This window comes from Chaetura pelagica, unplaced genomic scaffold, assembly GCF_000747805.2.
Source record: "Chaetura pelagica isolate M959 unplaced genomic scaffold, ChaPel_1.0 scaffold697, whole genome shotgun sequence".
NCBI classification, from domain to species: Eukaryota; Metazoa; Chordata; class Aves; order Apodiformes; family Apodidae; genus Chaetura; species Chaetura pelagica.
Window position 1 is genome coordinate 365,724 of NW_009953927.1, and position 13,843 is coordinate 379,566.

At 38.8% G+C, this 13,843-nt stretch overlaps 1 protein-coding gene across 1 annotated transcript in view; it reads left to right on the forward strand.

Moving 5' to 3' along the window:
* OXCT1 (3-oxoacid CoA transferase 1) overlaps positions 1-13,843 on the forward strand; it is a gene marked incomplete at its 3' end in the record, with an annotated part of 51,854 nt that overhangs the window by 738 nt on the left and 37,273 nt on the right. Inside the window, exons 2-4 of the mRNA XM_010001597.1 lie at positions 1,614-1,722; positions 3,106-3,196; positions 13,577-13,712. Of these exons, the coding sequence (XP_009999899.1) occupies positions 1,614-1,722; positions 3,106-3,196; positions 13,577-13,712 (336 nt within the window). The remainder of the gene's footprint in view (positions 1-1,613; positions 1,723-3,105; positions 3,197-13,576; positions 13,713-13,843) is intronic.

Sequence of the window (13,843 nt, forward strand, 5' to 3'; positions counted from 1 at the left end):
CCCCTGCCGCCCCGAGGGGAGGCGATGGGCTTTGTTTTGTGTTCTCCTGTTCCCGCCAGGGTTTTTTTGGCCCGGAGGAGGCCCGCGGGGAGGGGGGAGCGAGGCCCCGGGGCGGGCCTGGCCCTGGCGATGGGTTGAGATGCGGTGACCTTGGGGAACGGGTCCTGGAAGTTTGGCTTGAGGTTTAGGTTTTTTTTGTTTGTTTGTTGTGTTTTTTTCCCCCTCGTTTTCCCTGCAGTTGGAATGGCAGCACGGTGAGAGCGTGTTGCTGTGTGTTTCAGCCCTGCTGCCGCCACGTCGGGCTTCCCTGGAGGCGGGCTGCAGGTGCAGGCAGGGAGGTCCTGCCGGGCGCCCTGGCTCGCTGTGCTCCTCCTGGGGCAGGCTGCTGCCAGACCTCACCCGGCTGGTGGTTTCCTGCCCACGTGTAACCACAGTCAAGTTCATTTTTTGTCTACTCAGCCAGAATTGTTTCTGTGGCTTTGTTTTTGTTGAAAGAGCACATCTGTTCTCCTAATGCCCTTGCCTACTCTTCCCGATGTTTTTACGGACAAGTAATAATGGCTCTTCCAGTCTTTTGTTTTTCTCAGTTAAGTTTGGCTCGTCTGTAACATTTATTTCAGTTCTGTTGATCATTCTGTGGAGCTCGTCCCCATGTTACTTTGCTCTTAAACCTGGGCTGCTGGGATTGCATCCAGCTCCTGAGGTGTTTGCTTGCTGCCCTGGTGTGCAGGGGAGGGTAGGTGGGCCTTGGCCGAGTGGGTGGCAGTGGGGCAGAAAAGAACATGTTCGCTGCGGAAAGGCAGGTACTCTCCTTAGAGACATCCAACCTGGGAAGGCACACACGTGTAACACAGGCAGCTTGGTTGTTCCTCACTGTTACAGGCGGTTGGGGAGGTTAAGGAGAAGTTACCATGTGATCTATTTAAAATATTTTCCTATGTGTGGGGACACAGGGACACAGCAGTGGCCTCGCCTCCCTCCAGCCCTGGCTGTTGTGGCTGGCCTGTTGTGCAGGGGCTCCTGAGACTGCCCCCACTTAATACTCACTATGTCACTTGCTTACTTAATGTGACCAGAAGAGACACTCTCTGCAGTCCTACTGTCACTAAGAAAAAAATATTTCCAAAAGAAACAGTCATGGTGTAATTGAGCATGGGGAAGTGTCTTTTTCTCACCTGGCACTGTTCCCTATAACCCATGTACTGAATTTTTTAAAACTTTTTTTTTTTTTTTTAGCCCATCACATCAGATGAACATCAGCATTTCCACTGGGAAGGAGATAAACCTCTATTCAGAAGGGTTTTAGTAATATTCAGTGTAAACTCTTGCAGCCTTAATTTTTGAAAGAAGGCAGTTTGTGTAACCTTGAAACTGAGCCAAAAAACAGTGCTCTGCTTATAACTGGATCTTACGGCAACTCTTTAGGGAAGAGTGTGTAGATTACCTTGTTTATTATTTAGTCATTCTTTCCTAGTTTAAAATTTCTCTCAGTTTTAGTACAAAACGCAACGTGGGAGCACCAGTAAGTGGTATTTTAACTTCCTTTATATCATTATAAAGCTACTATATAATGCTTTTTATTCATTCACTTGTTTATTTTAATATTGTTCCAGATTTGTGGATGCTATTTTTCTACCAGCTGTCATCGCAACACCAAATTTTATACTGATCCTGTTGAAGCTGTAAAAGATATACCCAATGGAGCAACTGTACTTGTTGGTGGTAAATATTTTCATTTTAATATTTTTTTTGATGCAATCAGTTCTCTGATAATGACATACTTTTTACTGTTTCACCATGTTTATTTATGTATTAATTATTTGAGAAACTCTATACTTGTATGGGTATTTTAAACAAGTGTTTTCCTACTCTGCTATTGAAGGGCTGACTCTTTCAGTGAGAAAGTCCCAGTTTGCTTCTTAGGAGAGGGAAAAAGCCTTAGATAAATAATTAGTGGGTTTTTTTCCCCGTTGGTGTTAGCCTTTACTTGTGCCACTTTGAATGCAGAAAATGCACTTTGGCTTTTTCAAGTTAGCATTGTTATTTCAGATGGCAAAGAAGTAAAATTTTTTATGGTAGGATTCTTTGTTCTGTATCTGCCCAGTCGCTGGGTCTCTGTGACCATGACCAGATCACCTAACCTGTTCCTGGCTGTAGATAGTGAAGATAACGCTTACCTGTGTTACATTGAATGGTTATGTGTAGCATATTGATAATAGTAAGAAGTTGTGATACTGAGTTTAACTGTGACTTGAGCTTTTGAATATTCTAGTTGATTTCCACGATTTTGTGCCATTCAGTCTACTGAAAGAAAAACAGTATCTTTATGTAGGAGGTTATAGGTGATTTTCAATATTGAAGAAGTAATTAATGGAATGTTGTAAGACATGAGAGACTTCACTGGAGTTGTGTAATGAGGCAAAATACCTTCCACAAAGAATCACTGTATTTTTTTAGTGGTGGTTGGAACAAAAGAAGATCTGAGGATACTTGGTTGAGAAGGCAATCGTAGTAGTTGTAGTTTTAGAGCCTGGCCTAAGACTTAAGTGCCTCAAATGTGGCATAGTGTTTCATGTTAGGTATACTGGGGTTTTGCATAATAGGTGGGGGTTTGAGGCACCTCAGCCTGGGTGTAGATGTCTGTTACTGTGCTTGCAGTTACACATCTTCCTGGGAGTGTTAAGATTCCTTGATTTTTATCACCTAATTATAGGCTAAGCTGCATGGGAGAGCTCCTCGCTCCTGTTTCACAGTGTTATGTGCAGCAAAGAACAGAAGGTTCGTTGGATAGAAAGAAAAGGAGGAATAATGGGTATAGTGATTAGGACACATCAGGAGAGCCAAACTCCTGGAGCCCTTCTAAAAGGCCATCTCTGTGTGAGCAGACCTCTGATAGTTAAATGGCCTTCATCCAAACTGGGAACTGTCTAGTGGCTGGGAGATTCCAGTACCAGGGTGCAACTCTTTCCAGAAGTAGTGGTTTATTTACTCAACTAAAGAGCGTGTTCTACTCAGGAAAGATTTTTAATTAAACAGTGCATGTCTGATTATTATGTGTTCTTTCAAACACTTGTTAAATATTAAATTTTATTTTATTTTATATAGGTTTTGGATTGTGTGGGATTCCTGAAAACCTCATTGGGGGTTTACTGAAGACTGGAGTAAAAGGATTAACCGCGGTCAGTAATAATGCAGGGTAGGTATTCATATATCTCTGGTTTAATAAGTACAGACTAAATATTTCATTCCTGTGAAGTGTCTGACATGTATGAAAAAGTCTTGTTTTTCATAGGAGTTTTCATATGAACCGTACAGCTTTGGAAGTTATATTTTAAATGAGTCCAGAAAATAGAGTACTCTTTGTGTATCAGCTTTGTCAGGGATTTTTTTTAAACTACAATTTGATGCTTTCTGAACTCCGTATTGTAATACTATTTCTTTAGAAAAACACAACACGAAACCAATGGAGAATTTTTATGATGACAAAATTGAGAGGCTCCTTAATGAGTCTTGAAATTTTTATTTACTTCTTTAAATGTTTCCCATTAAGAAGTTAATGTGGGCTTGACAGTGAGAATGATTTGTTTTACATAAAATGTCTCAGCTTCTCATGGACAATTTTTACACAAACTGTTGTAGTAGACTTCACAATACCTAATGATGTTCATAAGGAGAAATAACGACAGCATTTCTGTTGAAGCACATTGATAAAATAGAAATGAAATTGAATAAAAATATTGATATGCAGGATATAATGACTTGTATTTGAAATCAGCCTGGTCAATAAGACTGATGTAGTAGTAGTTCCTTAGTAGTTCCAACAGTAGTGTTGGACCAGTAGCATCTGCAGGTGATTCAATTGCTTATCTTATTAAATGGCATCACCTTCAGCAACGTAATTCCAGTAGAATTTAGTTCATTGTAGGTTTAAAGATTATTGGGAGACTCATGTCTCCTAGTGGCATTGTACTTTCTTTAGCAGATTTTCTTTTGATTAAGGACCTCATCCTAAGCTCTGTTGTCTTGTAAAATAAGGAGTCGTCTCACAACTTTATGTATAGGGGTTACACACCTCAGATGGTAAGTAAGATAGTTTGTGAGCATTCTTTCCATTTTGTGTTAAAAAAATGTTGCTTACTTTCAGCAAATATTAATTCTATGATACTATATTTTCTGTGAATTTTTTCCTTTTAATGCTGTATTTTTAGTTAAATAATAATGAGAATGTTTTTATGTAGCTTTATTATTGCTTGCAATTATTAGCCCTTTCTTTGGGTTTGGAAGTTTCCCATCTGTTCTGCAGAAGCTCAGCATTTATCCAATGGCAGGCCAAGAGCTGTAGGGGAAAAAATAATCACTGGGAAACTGTTTTCTTCTGTACCTATGTTATAATAAGAGAGAGATAAGGTTATGAGAACCGTAAGGGTTGTTTGGGTATAAAGAACCTTGTTCTTCGTGCACAATGAAAACAGATGTCAAACCTTGCTCCTTCACTTCCTCTAGCCTTGCCAAGAAGGTAATTATGTGGGATTTATCTAATAATGCTTTGTGCTGTTTTCAAGCTGCATCATTACATATCCTGTATACTTCACTCATAGTTTTGTATCCCAATCTGTTTTGGTTATAACCTGTGTTAAAAGTTAAAACCAGAATAACACTCAAAAGACACGGGTTTAGTTTATATAGTCCACTTTCTGAAGCTCAAGTTCACAGTATTTTGATCTTAATTTTTTTTCAGTCCTTCATGATTGCCATTGCACATTCATGGATAACAGATACAATCTGTAGTGGTATTTGGCACACACACAGTCAAACTGAAGCTCCATAGCTTTCTCTTGTGGAAAACTATTTCTGCTGGATGATCTAAAGGAGAGAGAAAAGGACAGAAATAATTTTGAGTGGAAAGGTCGGTCACTTAGAGATCATCGCTTTCCTCATACTCTCTATTTCTGAATGACATGTATATGTAGATAGAGGGATTACACAGATACTTCTCTGAGAGGGAGGTGAGGGTTTGAATGTAAGGAAAAGTGAAAAGAGAGTATTGTGGAATAGAACACAGAAGACAACATTTTCTTTGAAAGTAAATTAATAAAATACAGTTTAATCAATTGTTTCTGTTTATTGTATGACTTTTATGTGGAACTAAGTCTGCTGTAGATGGTAGGGGTAGGAATCAAGTTAAAGCACAGATGTAAATTTGGAATTGTGATCACAGTGATTGGTACCGTTTAAGCATCTGCTAATACCATGTCAAAAAGTATAGAGATAACAAGTATTGCAATACTAATAAATGGAGTTAAAAACTGAAGTAGCACAGCAGTCATATCCCCTGTATTCAAAGGGTGTAACGTTCCTGTAATCTCAGGATGTCAGGTACTTTGTTGGGATGAGTAATTTGCCCCTTTACAAGATACCTCTGGATTGTGTTTTGCTTTGGCACTGTTGTGTAGTTGATGCCCTGTTGTGTTTCTTCTTCCTGACTGAACCTGGTTTCTCTTCTCCAGTTCTACCAACAAACAGGAGGTAATTGGTTGTGGTGAGATTTTCTCAACCTGCAGTGGGGTTAGCGTGCAACTTTTAATTGGAGCAGGGAAGGAACCAAGTATGTAGGCAGGCAACCTATTCTGGAAAACAGTGCAGCTGTATGGATTGAGTCACGTGTCTTTCAGTATCCATGAACCACAAAATGTGTTACAGAGCTAACTGTAACTAAAATAGCAGTGGAGACAGCACTTGACTTGCATGCAGGGAAAAGCAGCAATTAGGAAGTCCTGAAGCATTCTTACCAACTCTGTTTTAGCTGGAAAGAATCACAGAATCATGGAATGGTTTGGGTTGGAAAGGACAGACCTTAAAGATCATCGGCCCTTCCATGAGCAGGGACACCTTCCACTAGAAAGTCCAGCAAAGCCTAGAAGAAATTGGCAACAGCTAGAAAAAATCTGGAAACAGCTTTAAAGGAGTAGGATGTTCAGAAGTTCATGCCCTCCCATTCTGTGCTGCAGTGTAATACAGAGGAGGTTCCTCCTGCATCCCACAAATCCTTGGTCTAATCACATTGCTGGCAGGTACAGTCCTTTGAAAGGCCAGCCAAGGACAGCTTGTACAGTAAGTAGCATGTGGGGTGTTCTTAGGTACCCTTAGTTAGAAAAATCGTACTGCAAAACTTACTGTCTGCTGCTGCACACTATGCTAGTGTGTGCCCTGTGTGCTAACAGTGAAATGACCCCTTTAAAGGTAGTTACTCTTTCGCCAAGCTAAACAAGGCAAAGTGTTTGAAAGGGAAGCAGTACAAATATCCAGTATCTCCAGTATTTACACAGTTTGCTGCAGGGGAAACTGGAGCTTGTGAACTGGTGTGATAGTGAAAGATACCATGGTGAGCGGGTGTGCTTCTAAAATGTGACCTCTTTCACCTTCCTTTATAACTTGTTTTGCAATCACTGTTCATATTTTAAGGTTTTTTTTACACTGTGGTATTATAAGCTGTTTAAGTTTAGACATTTCTGTCTCAGTAAGCTACTAAAAATCTGTTTTACTATATTTTGCTGCGTTATTGTTTAAAATTGGTTTGATCCACATGTCATATATGATACTCACATACCATGTCAGTATCTTTGTTTTAAACCTTGGTTCAGTAAATTCCCAGCATAGTTGTGAGTAGTATACAGTACCTTACTGCACCTGGCTGTTTTTTCATCTGTTTGTGACTTCATAGTGTCTTGTTGCATGCTGATTTTAATTTACAGTGGATTTTGACATTTCAGGTCAGCTTATGCTAAGACTTCTCTAATACAGGCTACCAGACCTTCAAATCTGTGTTGCAACAAAAACTTTGTTGAACTTAGAGTAAAAATAGAGACATCACAGTCAATTACTAGTCACCGGGGTGACCATCTAAAAGGAGACTGAAAGCATGCTGTCAGATTATCAGAGATTCAGACCAACTGCTTAAAAGGCATTACAAGCTTTTCGAACCTTTAGTCTCTGTGCTCTTTTTTTTAAGTGTTATTTTTAAGTTACAATGTTACACAGCAGTAAAGAAAATAGCTTTGAGGTAGAATTTGAACTGTTGTTTGTGATGCCTGCCTGCACTGTTACTTAGTTCTGTTGAATATAATGCTGTTGTTTTCCTAGTAGGCTATTTACAGGTACAAATCTCCAGATAAGGCACTATTCTATGACATCAGTTGAAGTGGTAAACTTAGTTCATTCCATATCCTAAAGCACAAAAAGTATTTTTGTGTTCTTTAAATAGTTTTAATTTAGGACAGAATTGACAAATGTTATGTATATACATTTTTGATATGTCAATTTTCAGTCATTACTTTGAGCTGTATGTTTCTATCAAAACCTACATGTGTCATCTTTGCCACAGACTCCCCGTTTGTTTTTGCATATGTAAATCCCATGGCTTAATTTATGATATTTATATTACTTACATATATTGAAAATATACTAAAAATTATAAAAAATATCATGAGATAGAAGTTGCATCCCAAGTTCACAGAAAGTCAAGGAGTTTTTTCACATAGTATAAAGTGTCAAGTGGTTTTAATGGCATGGATTTTACAATCCCTTGATTAAGAGAGCTAAAATGTAAGTGAAAAAGTCTGAGAGGCTAGGAAGAAAGCTTGTGTGAATACAAAGATGTTGTCAAGGTGATGGTCAGAGTATTTTTCCTTTTTGTGTGACATTTTTCTGGATGCATGAGAAATTCTTTAAACATCCCAAATTAAATGTATTTTCAGAAATAAAATACAAGGTCACCAATTACTCTTATCTGTCTTGATGGAGAGATAAGACTGGAGTTAGATAAAGTCCTGCACATGGCAAGTTGTCAAACTAATGAGGCAAGATATGTAAGATACTCTCAGTGTTGATTAGTTGATACAGGTTACCTTTTCTTTTTTAAAATAATCTCCATTTTTTCTAAAGAATCTAGTCAGATAGTTTATTACATCTGTTAAATTGGTGACACTGTGTGGTATGCAAATCTCTTGAAAATCTGACCAGGTCATCTTGCTAATTTTAGTGTGAAGGTTATTTAGGATTTTGGCAGTGCAAATTGGACTAAACTTTGCGCTACATGGAACTGTTGAGAAATCAGTTGTGCACATGACTTTCTGGTTGTGATTACAAATGAAGAAGACAAGATAGGTATAGAATGTTTGTAGAGGAACTGTGAAAGCTGCATTTTAGAAAAGCCACAATAAAAGCTAAACCTAACTTTCAGCCATGAGTCTTTTGAAGTATGATGCATTCATGATGAAACTGGAGTATTTATTGGATTAAGTCTATACCATGTAACATCACTGTGAAAGAAAAATACGGTAAAATTTTAAAATTCTGAATTGAATTGTTTTATTTGTTGTAATAAAACCACAATATGCCATTTCATAGCAGAAGGAAATGTGGAAAGAGGACACCTTGCTGCTGATGTAACCATGCAATGTACAGTACTTGTCATCTTCAGGAATTATCAGTAGGGCAAATAAACATTATGTCTCTGTCTAATTTACCTATGAGCTGAATATTTTCCTCTTTGACACACACTCATTATCCTAACCTCATTGTATGTACTATGATGGAAGTGGGGGCAGAAAAGGAGGAGAAGCAGAACATAATCTGAGCTGGATCCTTAGTTCTCTTCCAATGTAACATCTCACTGTTAAGAGCCAGCTAGATGACTGGGGAAGACAATCATCAAGAACTGTTATGTGAGTTACTGTTGATGTTTATTTTACCTTTGGTGTGCCTGCACTTTTGTTCAATGGCAAATGCTATCTAGTAGGCATTACTCATTTTCTGCACAAAGGCTATAAATCATCACTTTCCGGTGCTGCCAGGATTATACTTCATGATTATTTTTGTGGACCTATGAGCGTGCATCTCTAAGAATTCAGATGCTGTCTTCAGCCACGTACCTTCTTTCATGTTGGTAAAGTTTCATGCTATAGTCAGGCACCCCTGTGAGCCTGAAAGCTGAAGGCTGTGCTACTAAGAAGTAACAAACTGGTAGTGATGGATACAGTCCTTTCAGTTAGGGAGCACATGTGGACTTCTCTAGGAAGTGCTGGCCTATTGGAAGACACAACTGCATGTAACTTGAAGCAGATTTTTTTGAGGGCGGAAAAGCTGATGTTACAAAGTAAAGTAAATGAGATTAAGCCTCTTAAGTGCAGAGTGACAAAGGTAATTCTTTCCCCTCTCCCACTCCTGGCCACTTGCCAGGTAAATTTCTGTCTCTGGAACAGGTCCATCTGTTACCAAGTTTCATGCAGAGTTGTGCAAGACTGAATGCCTAGAGAGACTTGCTTATGTTTCTGCAGGAGCTTTCTTGTAGGCCCTTTCAGGCACTGGAAAATCACTGTAAGATCTCCCTGGAGCCTTCTCTTCTCCAGGCTGAACAATCCCAACTCTCTCAGCTTGTTGGACTTGCTCCATGTCCTTCCTGTGCTGGGGGCTCCAGAACTGGACATGGTGCTTCAAGTGGGATCTTATGAGAGTAAAGGGGGAAAATCACCTACCTGGTCCTGCTGGGCATGTGGTTTTTTGATGCAGCCCAGGATGGCTTTCTGGGCTGTGAGCACACATTGTTGGCTTATGTTGAGCTGCTTATCCACCAACACCACCATGTCCTTCTCTGCAGGGTTGTTCTCAATCCATTCTTCACCCAACCTGTATTGTGCTTAGGATTCCCCATGCCCATGTGCAGGACCTTGCACTTGGCCCTGCTTTTTCAGGCTGTGTACGGCTTGTTGGTTTGTGAAACTTTTATCAGCTCGGAAACTCAGGTAATCTCTTCTTCCCTGTGATGCTGTAGAATGTGTTTTGCTTGATCCACCAGAGAGAAAGGTTTCAGAGCTGCAAATTACCATTTACCTGGAATGAACATCAGCATGTTGCCTTTTACTTTGACCAATATACTTGAGATATGTGTTCTGGATCTGGCTAGGAGTCATCTTTGTCTAATTTTTTTCATTAGAGAAGGTAGACATTAGTTTTTGACAGGAAGGTTTTGTAGCTCTGAGCAGGTCAAAACAATAGGAAGGACTGTGTTGCTAGACAATGAGACATCTTTAATTGTGATTACTTTTTCTCTTCCACATCAGCAGAATGAGGACCTTAGGTCACTTAACATTCTTGAGCATCAGGTTTCATCTCCTTTCCTATATGTGTTTTATGTATTCTGTTAATTCAGATTTCATTTGGTTACAGAATGGGGAAACTTCTAGAGATGTTAACAGTTCTGAGGGCAAAATAATGCTTTCTCAGTCTAGTACTGAAATACTTTTGCCCTCTTCTTGACAACATGCATAACAATTGTATCAACTTCCACCATGCCTTTTTCCTTCCTATCTAAGGCAACACATCATTATTGCACTCACCTTTGTTTAAATTTGTAAAAGACTGAACCCAGCTTTTAAAATAGGTGTACAGGATGTGTTCTTTCCATGTACTTAGTAAAGGATCTTTTTTTCTTTTTATGGTTATTACTAGATAGGCAGGTCATTGCCTGCAAGACAGATGTTTTAGGGGTAACTTTTTCAGCATAAACATACTTTAGGCTGAAAAGTTCAAAGAAATTTTTGCACCTAAACAAAGCAAAACCAAAAGCAAACAAAGCAAACAAAAACCCCAAAGAAAGCAGCAAAATGTTGTAAGGGAGAAACAAGCAAGTAACATAAACAATGTTATCTTTAAAGAATTTTCCCTAAGCCAGAAATGTGTGGGGTTTTTTTTGTTTGTTTGTTTGTTTTGTGGTTTGTTTTTTTTTTTTGCTTTTTTGTTTGTTTCTGTTTTTTTGTGAACTTTTTTTTGGGATGGAAAGAACTAAGATAGTAGGAGTGAGAACAGCATTTTCACTGCTGTGCGAAATGCTGGGTTCTTGGGACATTAAAATCTAAGAAAAAAACATAGGGAATGTAAAATAGGCTGAAGTGCTCACAATGAGTTTTTGGAGGGACAAGAACGGGAAACTGATGTGCATGGAAAGAGAAAAGGGTTATTTTAGTTGGAAAACAATGCAGACCGCATTCTTAAAAAAGGTGGACAGTACTACGTATTTTTAAAGAAATTTACATATAAAATAACAAATGGGTAACAGGAATTGGGTTTTGTGACACTGCTTTGTAAATGAAATGCAGGAATTGAAGTAATTTTGTGTTATCAGGCAGGCAGAACCTTTTGGTGCATGACTTTCTGAAGATAGAATTCCTTCTGTCTTTGTGCCAGAGGAATGAGGGTGTATGACCAGTGTCCTTGGTGACTGATCCTCACATCACTTTTGTTTTTTAATAAGTTGACTGCCTTTGAGGTGAGGAGAAAGAGTGACTTAGGAAATGGGGACCAACTTGGGATGAGTTTGACAGAGAATGATTTTGTGTGATTTCCTATTTAATTTCTATAGGGAACTTTGTAACTACAAAATTTTGTTTGAGAGAAGACACGTTCCTGTAGCAGACGAGGGAATCAAGTGTATCTGTATCAGATCGTGCATGGGATCCTGCAGGATGATAGCGCAAAATGCTGTTAAGGTTACGGTTGGACTTGGTGGTCTCAGAGGTCCTTTCCAACCATGGCTATTCTATGAATTCTGTGATTCTGTGTGACAATGTGCTCCTGTCCAGCTTCTGAGACTATAGGAAGAAGGATTACAGATTTTAGTGAAACAAGGCAGAAATCCCTTTAGCCATTGCAAATCTGCTGTTGACCCTCTGTTGCTGTCCCTTTCTCATGTGAACATGCACTTGGAATTTTATCTGCATGCAGAAATCTTGTGTCTGCCTGTTTTATTTGATAGTTTGCAAGTTTTGCGTTGTCAAGAGCAGTGTTAACCACCTGAATGACATAGGTAAGTAGCAAACTCTGGTTTGTAAGCAGTTCAAGCTGCCTCTGCTGGTTTTTGCACTACGAAGCACTGCATAGTTCTGTTAAACTTCTGTACTTTTGCTACACAGTCAGTACTCTAGTGAGACAAACCCATTACACTGTTGTCAGATATTGGCTGACTTACTACGTTTGCTTATTACCTTTTATAGTGAGAGGTCAGGTTTTGATGGTTTTCTTGTGAGAGAGGTTGTCCTCCTTTGAGCTACTCTATACGAGAAATTCTGGCATTTGTATTTTTACTCCTTTTTTTTCATCCCTTCCTTTGCCCACAAGACTCTTCCTTCTACTCTACTGTTAGTTTCAAACTGCTGCATTTTTTTCCTGTGGGGAATTAGAAATATAGGTTATTTCCAGGCAGCACACCTTTTATTTTCCAGGATTTGGCTCTGCAACACTTTTAATATTGCATCAGCATTGGATTTCTTTTTTATGGTCTTCAGAGGATGTAGAACTAATACAGAAAACTAGATCAGAGAAGCTTGTTTCATTTCCTGTCATGCAGTTTCCAAAAGACCTGAGTATACAAAGAGGTGGGCTGTCTTCCTAAAATAGTCCTAACCTCAAAATAGTTCTCATTATCCTTGCAGTTGGGAAGTCTTTCTGACTTCACAACTGTCTATGCATGCAGCTAGTGTGAGTATTGTAGGAGAAGACAAAGAGCTGGTGCTGGTACTGCTCTGCTCAGCCCCTTTCCCTTCACATGCAGCACTGCAGCACATACTGTGGGATATCAGTGCTGGCAAGAGGGCAGTGGTGCTTTTGTAAAAGTGTGTTCATCATTACTACTTTTATATTTGAAAATGAATACTGTACAATAGACTTTTTTTAGTCTGACCTTTTGAAAAGATGCTAGGAGGTTGCAGCTGGCGTGTGGATCCTGAATTAGTGGGGTATTATATTAGTGGGGTACATTAAATGAGGTTTGTGGCTCAGTGGATTCTTTCCTCTGATCTACACTGATTATTGTGCGAAACAAATAACATCTCAGCTCACTCAGCATTGTATCTTGATTCTAACTTGTTGGTTTTTTTCCCTTTTTTTGAGTTAAGATAGTATCTTTTGTATGGAGTATACGGGTTTGTAATACAGTCCTTACATGTTCTTTTTTTCCCCTGTCACTTAATAAGAAAGTGAATTATTATTAGAAGAAAATGTAAATACAACTGCTCTCTTACTTGATATATAAACCAATATTATAAATGTGAATCTTCCTTTCTCCTTGAGCTACTAAGCAATCACTTGCCTTTTTCCTGGGGAGCAAGAGTTTAAACAAAAACTAAATCTTCGTTCACCCAAAGCCAGGTTATGCTGTGTGTGACTTTTTATTAATTAGAAAGGAGTAGATTATTTGTAAAGGTACAGATATGCAAAATAACACCACTTCTTAAGCTGGTATTTGTAGCTTTTAAATGCAAAAAGTCTTTAAAGTGCAGTTTGGGTTGTATTCAGTACCTAGAAAGAGATACAGTCTGAGCACTGAACTCCTAAATTTTAATTGCAGCATTGATATTTTCCCTTCTGAAAGCTGGAATTTTATTTTTGTCTCCAATTACTGATGTCTAACATGAGGGGTGATAACTTTGTTTTATCTTTTTAAGTCACTGAGGTTTATCAAGTGCTTTCAATACAACAAAACTCTGTTACAAATGCTCAGTATTGTCTGCCTTTTTCTACGCAGTGTTGACAATTTTGGACTTGGTCTTCTGCTTCAGACTAAGCAGATAAAACGCATGGTGTCATCATATGTTGGAGAGAATGCGGAATTTGAACGCCAGTATTTATCTGGTGAGCTTGAAGTTGAGCTTACACCTCAGGTAAGGAACCAGGAGACTGGTTCTTTTAATCTAAAATTCTGAGTAAGATAATGTTGAAGTGCTCTTATAAAATTATTTTGCAATACATCTGTTTTGCCTGTGTCCAGATATGTGGTAAAGACACATGGGAC